This window comes from Gouania willdenowi, chromosome 4 (genome assembly GCF_900634775.1).
Source record: "Gouania willdenowi chromosome 4, fGouWil2.1, whole genome shotgun sequence".
NCBI lineage: Eukaryota > Metazoa > Chordata > Actinopteri > Blenniiformes > Gobiesocidae > Gouania > Gouania willdenowi.
This window is the reverse complement of record NC_041047.1, coordinates 28136578-28144807: the sequence shown is the minus strand read 5'-3', so window position 1 is coordinate 28144807 and position 8230 is coordinate 28136578. Positions and strand designations below refer to the sequence as shown.

The 8230-nt window shown below is 35.5% G+C and overlaps 1 protein-coding gene across 1 annotated transcript; it reads left to right on the top strand.

Annotated features, from left to right (window-relative positions):
• The first annotated feature begins 3224 nt into the window (after positions 1–3224).
• LOC114462433 (trichohyalin-like) lies at positions 3225–5309 on the top strand. The gene is made up of 2 exons (XM_028445262.1): positions 3225–3461; positions 3984–5309. Exons 1-2 carry the CDS (start codon positions 3363–3365, stop codon positions 5214–5216), a joined length of 1332 nt encoding a protein of 443 aa, XP_028301063.1. The 5' UTR covers positions 3225–3362; the 3' UTR covers positions 5217–5309.
• The last annotated feature ends 2921 nt before the right edge of the window (positions 5310–8230 follow it).

Sequence of the window (8230 nt, the reverse complement as noted above, 5' to 3'; positions counted from 1 at the left end):
ATGTCTGTGTGTTATGATTTTCAAGGTTTTTCTTCTCTTTCGTGTTTAGTATCATAAATATTGGTAAATGATCAGAGATGTCATTTATTAATATACCACTCTTTAGATCTGTGTTTTGTATGTTTGTGAAGATGTTGTCTATCAGTGTTGAGCTGTGTTTATTAATTCTGGTTGGTTCCGTTATGAGAGGTTTTAATCCATTTGTGTACATGTAATTAGTAAAGTCTTCAATGTGTGTATTTTTTAAAGGATTTAAAATATTTATATTGAAGTCTCCACATACCAGTAATCTCTTATTTTTAATTTCTTCTATCATTTTAGTTAGTTTCTCATTAAATATGTCTATTTTACAGTCAGGTGCACGATACAAACAACAGATTAATAACTTACGTCCCTCTGGACTTGTAATTTTCACTGTTATACATTCCATCACTTCTTCCACTGTTAGGCTCATCGATTCTATAATCTCCATCTCAATATTTTCTTTTATGAATAGTGCTACCCCTCCTCCTGGCTTATGTAATCTGTTCTTATAGACAAAGTTATATCCTTTTATCATAAACTCATTGCCTTTTTTTTCTTTTAGCCAAGTTTCTGACATTGCTATTATGTCAAACTTATACACTGTGGAGATGTAATCCTTAATATCTTCAAAATTTGCATACATACTCCGACAATTACAGTGAATAAGTGACAGACCTTTTTCCTTCTTTGTTTCCACTTTGAATTCATTCTCTGTATAGTAACGGCAGTTCGTGTCTTGATTCCAGTGTGAAAAGTTATTTGGGTCCACTTCATCTACTTGATTATTCTCCCGTTGTTGATGATGATGTTGTAGATGATTTTTAGTGATTCTTTCCATATCCATGATTTCTATCAGTGTTCTTGTCTTTTAGGTACCTCATTCGTATTTGTCCAGGTCTTCCATCCTTTCGACTAGAACGGGTTTTCCATTCTCTCCTCCTGGGGGTGTGATGTAAATCCTGCAGCCTCTGGTCCAAGTTTTCACAATTTTTCCTCCTTTCTTCAGTTGGCGTGCTTTCCATGCGATACTTGCATTCTGCTTCGTCAGGTTCTCGTTCATAAACACCATCGTTCCCATAAGTTTTCTTCCTTGTTTCATTATTTCGGCTTTAAATTTCACGTTGGTGAATGTAATTTTCACGTCTCTGGTATCTTTGCGTTTTGGCAGCAGCTGGCAGTGGTTGATGTTGTCAGGGTTCACTTCAATGCCTTTCGAGTCCAGGTAATCAATCACCTGTTCTTCAATCGATTTTGTGTCTTCGATGGTCGGTTCCTCTGCTTCTCTTGTCGCACTGGCGTAGCTCCTAATCTTTAGGCCAGTGATGATGACATCCTTTTCTTTTTCTTTTCTTTCCAGATCTTCAACCCTCGCATCCAGCGTTTTTATCTTTTCAGCATTCTTCACATTTTCTTCTTTCAGTACCTTGACATCATTCTCCACTGTTTTCAATGATTTCTCCAGGGCATTCCTTATGGACTCCATCTGCGTAGTTAGATCCTGTCTCATGTCCATATTCATTTCTTTAAGCTCTTCCATAGCCGGATCAGGTTCTGGTTCCGGTGGTGGCATTTGACTTGCTTTTTTTGTTGAAGGCATGGTCTGGGCTCTGTTTTCCCAGGCTTAGGTTGAGATCTGTGCATTGTTGTCAAATAGATTTTTTTTTTTAAAAGACAGTGGATTTGTTATCCTAAGTTGATTATTTATATTAGTTAAACATAATTTGATGTGCAAAGGAAACTGAATTATTTTTTTTATTTTTTATTTTTTAATTTAAACAAATTCTAATTCATCTACTCTTATCATGCACAAAACAACACTATAAGTAATTAATAAGCATTTCTAACTTGTACAAATACATTGCAGTTCATAAAAAAATAAATAAAATAAAATAATAATAATAATAATAATAATAATAATAATAATAATAATAATAATAATAATAATAATAAAACGCTTCAGTATCACAATATTACCTGGAATTGGTATATATACAACATGTTCGCAACTGCAGGGCTTACACGCTTCAGCACCAGAGAGCGACTATGTCATTTTGAAGTCCATCAAACGGACATGAAGTTTTACAAAACAAGAGAACAACAAAACATTAGGCTCCACGGTCACTATTAGTAAAACAACACAAATGAGATCAGTTCAGCACCATGGATAGAGACCACATTATTTTGACACCCACTTTAACCATTTTAACTCAGAGCCTTTATCAGTAGCTATAAAGTTTAGTAAAACTGGCACAGCGGCCCACATGTTCACAAATATGAAGTACTATAGACCTGCTCACCACTATTTGAAGAGCATATAACGAGCCTTGCGCTCCGTGAACTCGTCCACGATGCTCTGTATGTCCATTTTCTTTGCTCTTTCATTCTCTATGGACAACATGGCAAGTCCACTCAGTCTCTCCTGTCTTACTGTGATCCTCAACTGGTTTTTAATGAGTTTTAACTTGGATAAAGAGCGGGGAAACCTATAGACCCATTTCAATGTGGACAAACATGACACGTGACTGAGGTGCACGCGCATACTTGGTGCAAAAAACATGTTGTTTACAAATGTGATGCTTGAAAATTTTAAAAATAAAAATGAATGAACCGCTGTTCAGGTTTGAAAATAATTTGTAGTGAGCAGAAAAATAGAAAATCCTTGATTTTTATACTAGTATTTTTTTATTTTTTAGTATTTTTCTTTTTAAAATTTGATTTTATTTCTAATCAATTGAAAATTACTTCGTATTTAGTAACATGGGCTACAGTTTGCTTATGTCTCCTCTTTTAAATCAGTCATGTATTTGAGAGACTTTTCATACAATTTACTAGATCAAATGTGAATAAATTTACTATATAGAACAACATTCAGTTATTTAATAAATAACCAAATTATGTGTACTACTTTTCAAATGTGTGTTTTTCATTATTATTATTATTATTATTATTATTATTATTATTATTATTATTATTATTATTATTATTATTATTATTATTATTATTATTATTATTATTTTAAGTTAGGTATTACACTTGTTTATTTTTGTAGGTCTTTTTTTTAAAGAACTCCAGGATTTAATAACTTTAATTACCAAAACATTGGATTTAAAAACGTTTTTTTTTTTTTCTCTCTCTTTCAAGCTTTGGTTTAAAAAAAAATGAATTGTAATACTGGGAAAGTTTGCTGTTGCTGCCATGGCAACGTGTAAACAGTTAACAGCTTGAGTGGAGCTACTTCTTAGATCTTAGCTGATTTCTGTTCAGGACACACGTGCACTTACAGTCAGAAAATCCTAAACATTTTAACGGCGTCCCAGACTTACAACAACACACAGTCAATGACAAACAACAACACACTGTCAATGACAAACAACCCTACAATGACTAAACAACAACAGGGAGAAAAAAAGATGACATCAATGGAGAAAGAACAAGAAGTAAGTGGATTTCTGTTATCTGTAATAACTTTTTCAGAATGAAAAACTGTTTTCTACTTAATATTTGACATCATAAATAACATGTTTAGCATCTACCTGAGGTGATAGCTTTAATTTACATAAACTGTCTGATAAATAACACACTAGCTTCACATCTTGGTAAACCATCAGACATTTGACTGTGTGGTTCATTATTAGGATGACTGTGATGTATTTGGTTAAAATGTGAGTAAATTGTATAGTGATTGACCACCTGCACTGTTTTATTCCACCACATTAAAGTTTCTTTAAGTTGAACTTAACAGAGAGGAATGTGTTCAGAGATGAAAGACACCTGAAGGGAGTCACTATTTAAAGTTTTTTACTCAGCTTTAAAACACACATTATAGTATTTTAGTGTCTTCATTAACATCATGTGTGTGAAATACTTCTCAAAACACATGTAGTCGTTGGTTATAATTTTTGAAAAGTGCAATTTCTTGTATGTAACATATTTCTAAATGTTTCATTTTGTGTTTTTAGCTGGTCAGTTTCCTGAAAAGTTGCACCAGTGACTCTGAGAGGGTGCTGGCTCTGAGGGAAGCCCTGTTGGAATACAGGGAGTCTTACAAGATGGCAGAGAAGGACAAGGCCATCTTGCAACACACAGTGTGGAACAATGAAAAGCAGATGAATGCACTGCTTGAAGACAACAAGGCCATGGTGTGCAAGTTGGAGAATGCTGAGCTCATTCAAGTGCAGAATGTTGAGCTGGTGGAGGAAGTCCTTTCTTTAAGGAAGGCTCTTCACAACCAGCAGGAGGAGACCCAAAAGGTCAACACTGAGCTCCAGAAGTCATCATCAGAGATACAGACTCTGAAATCTGCCCTCCACAGCCAACAGAAAGATGCTGCCAAAGCTTCTAAACAGCTTCAGGACCGTGATAAGACCATCAACCACATGAAAACATCTGCTGAAATAAAGATGGCCACATCTAATGAACACTGGAGCAGAAGAATGGCAGCTTTGAAGCAGCAGGTGGCTTCAGAGAAGATTGTTGTCTGTAGGAACTCCCCAGCACAGATAAACCAACTCCATACACGAATCAGCTCCCTGCAAGGTCTTCTTCAGAGCCAAATGCAGCAGGTTGTTGTTTTCCAAAAGCAGCAGCTGGAGGACAAACAAAAGTTTGCCAAAGCTGTTGAATCCCACGAAAAGGCCATGAATGACTCCCATGCACAATGGGATGAGCGGTGGTCCACTAGGGAGGAGGAGATGCACACTTCAATATCCAACCTTCAGAGCCAGCATGAACAGAGGATGGATGAACTTTTGCAAGAACAGCAGGATGCTGAGAAGTTAGTCAGAGCAGAGAGGGAAGCTCTGACCAACAGGAATGTTGAGAACCTGACAAAGATTTCAGCTTTGGAAAGTCAGCTCATCTGGACTCAGGCAGAGTGGAGTGACAAGTACAAAACCCTGCAGGAGCAACACCTGTCCATGAGCAAAGCAACGGAGCAAAGGACGCAACAGCAAATGGAGGCCCTGATCAAAAACAGCGTTGAACTCCAGGAGCTGGACTTGAAAACAGAGAAAAAAGGAGAGAATAAGGAGGCCACCAAGAGGAGACAAAGGGAGCTAAAAGAGCGAGAAATGCTAGAGAAAAAGAAAGTGAAGGATTTAAAGAAAGAAGAGAAAGAAAAGACTGGGGAGGGAAAACTGACTTTCTTTTGGCAAAAATTGGCGAGAAAATCCCATCATAGTTTAACATCTTAAATTGTAAATATTTGTAGATAAAAGTATGCAAAGTTGTTTGTTGTTCTTATTGTTTTAAAATATAGTAAATAAACATTTATTTCTGAGATTTAACTTAAGTTCTGATTTCACTCTTTGTAACTCACTTGAACACATAAAGGACAAATACTGGTACTATTTTCTACTGTTTCCTACATCCCACTGGTTAAATGGCCCATACTGTTGAAGAATCTAACCTTCAAACAACTTTCAGATTTCACTTCAGTCCAATCACAGCAAGATCAGCTGTTGAATCTGATATCAGAGTTTTTCTAAACAATGAATATGAAGCAATATGCTGCTTAAATTACAAAATAAACATTTAAAGGTATATCATTAGTTAATCTGAAGGGAATGTTGTATCACTCATACATACAAGTTGTGCTTTGAAAATTACAGTATTTTATTTCATGCAGTGCTATTAATTTTGCATTAACACTGCACTGCATGAAATACAATCTGCTTAAAAAAAATGTGTGGCTATAACTACTATAACATTAGCTTCTACAGACAAGTGCAGGGCAATTTAGCAGTGGTGGACAGTAATGAAGTAAATTTACTTGAATACTTTACTTAAGTTTTATTTTTGGGGGATACTTCTACTTTCACTCCACTATATTTGAATGACAAATATTGTACTTTTTACTCCACCACCTTCCGAAGGAATACTTTGTTACAAAGTACTTTTTTCAAAATTCAGACTTACCTTTTAATGCGATGGTTTGTGTGGGGGAAAAAACTAACTAGCTAATGTTCAGAATTAGGAAAACAAGAAAACCCTGTTACAACACGGGCATTGCTCAGTTTTCTAATAGAATCTGTGTTTTTTGTGCAAGTGAAAACAACAATGAATGACAAACCTTGGAAGAGAGCCTGAGACATGACACAGTAAGGAATTATATATATATGGCTGGAGAGTTCGCTGTGAACCAATCGAAATCGGGTGCAGGGGTTTTGCAGGTCACTCACTACAGCGAGTGTTCAAACTCCTAGACATTAGAGGACAGCAGTTGAGAAAAGCCACCAAGACCATCCTTGAGGCCACAGAAAAGGCCTCCAGGTGGCTGTGGATCCATAGGGGGATCCGTGGTGCGCCACTTGGACACAGGCTGGGGTCCGATCACCCCCGGCTGGGTCGCCCAGGTGAGGGTGTCTGATGATTAAAGACCTGAAACACCCTATGACCCCGGGTTCATCACTGATGACGTGTCCAAGTATCACCGTGAGGTGTATTTGAGTTGACACACCCCTGTTTAAATGCCAGGTTTTTGTGATGTAAAAAAGTGACACCAAGATAAATAATTTCACAGCTTGTTCCATCTTCAATGTGACCAATCGTATAACCTGTACAATGGAATTAAAAAACAAACTGAAACTTTTAAATGGGAAAAATAAAAATAAAAAAAACTCAAGATAAACTGGTTGCATAAACATTCACACCCTTAAACTAATAGTTTGTTGCAGCACCTTTGGCTTTTATTACAGCACTCAGTGTTTTTGGGTAAGAGTTTATCAGTTTGGCACATCTTGATGAGGCAATATTTACCCACTCATCTTTACAAAACTGCTCCAAATCTGACAGATTGCGAGGGCATCTCCTATGCACAGCCCTCTTCAGATCACCAAGCTATAGGAGCCAAAGGAAGGAACACTTTTTTTCTACACAGATTCAGAGTGATCATTTTTATTTTAATGTTTTATTTACAAAGATATTTACAATGTACAAACAATATTTACAAATTATATACATACAAAGGAGGGAAAACATCCAATCTCATAAAACACCAGTGATGTTACCCAAATATATACCTAAAAATATACAAACATAGATTTCACAGTGAAACAGTTCCTGTTTATTGTCTGTATTTATGTTGGAGAAGATGCATTGTTGTCAAATAGATTTTTTTTTTAAAAGACAGTGGATTTGTTATGCTAAGTTGATTATTTATATTAGTTAAACATAATTTGATGTGCAAAGGAAACTGAATTATTTTTTAATTTTTAATTTTTTAATTTAAACAAATTCTAATTCATTTACTCTTATCATGCACAAAAAACACTATAAGTAATTAATAAGCATTTCTAACTTGTACAAATACATTGCAGTTCATAAAAAAATAAAGAAAATAAAAAAAAAAAAAATAATAATAATAAAAAAAACCCTTCAGTATCGCAATATTACCCAGAATTGGTATATATACATACACATGCTCTCAACTGCAGGGCTTACAAGCTTCAGCACCAGAGAGCGACTATGTCATTTTGAAGTCCATCAAACAGACATAAAGTTTTACAAAACAAGAGAACAATAAAACATTAGGCTCCATGGTCACTATTAGTAAAACAACACAAATGAGATCAGTTCAGCACCATGGATAGAGACCACATTATTTTGACACCCACTTTAACCATTTTAACTCAGAGCCTTTATCAGTAGCTATAAAGTTTAGTAAAACTGGCGCAGCGGCCCATATGTTCACAAATATGAAGTACTATAGACCTGCTCACCACTATTTGAAGAGCATATAACGAGCCTTGCGCTCCGTGAACTCGTCCACGATGCTCTGTATGTCCATTTTCTTTGCTCTTTCATTCTCTATGGACAACATGGCAAGTCCACTCAGTCTCTCCTGTCCTACTGTGATCCTCAACTGGTTTTTAATGAGTTTTTTTTTTTAACTTGGATAAGAAGGGTGGAACATATAGACCATTTCAATTGGACCACACATGACACGTGACTGAGGTGCCGCGCCTACTTGGTGTAAAACCCATGTTATTTACACAGTTGATGCTTGAACATTTAAAAATAAAAATGAATGAATGAACCGCTGTTCTGTTGAAAACAATTTGTAGTGAGCAAGGAAAAAATTAGAAAAAATCCTTCTGATTTCTACTAGTTTTTTAAATTTTTTAGTATTTTTATTTTTAAAATTTGATTTCTTTCTAATCAATTGAAAATTACTTTGTATTTAGTTAACATGGGCTACATTTGCTAA

Excerpts from the sequence above, each read along its gene's own strand:
- LOC114462433 (XM_028445262.1), top strand. The coding sequence starts at position 3,363 with ATGACAAACAACAACACACTGTCAATGACAAACAACCCTACAATGACT. Across the intron at positions 3,462-3,983 it reads CAATGGAGAAAGAACAAGAA|CTGGTCAGTTTCCTGAAAAG; the intron begins GTAAGTGGATTT and ends TTGTGTTTTTAG.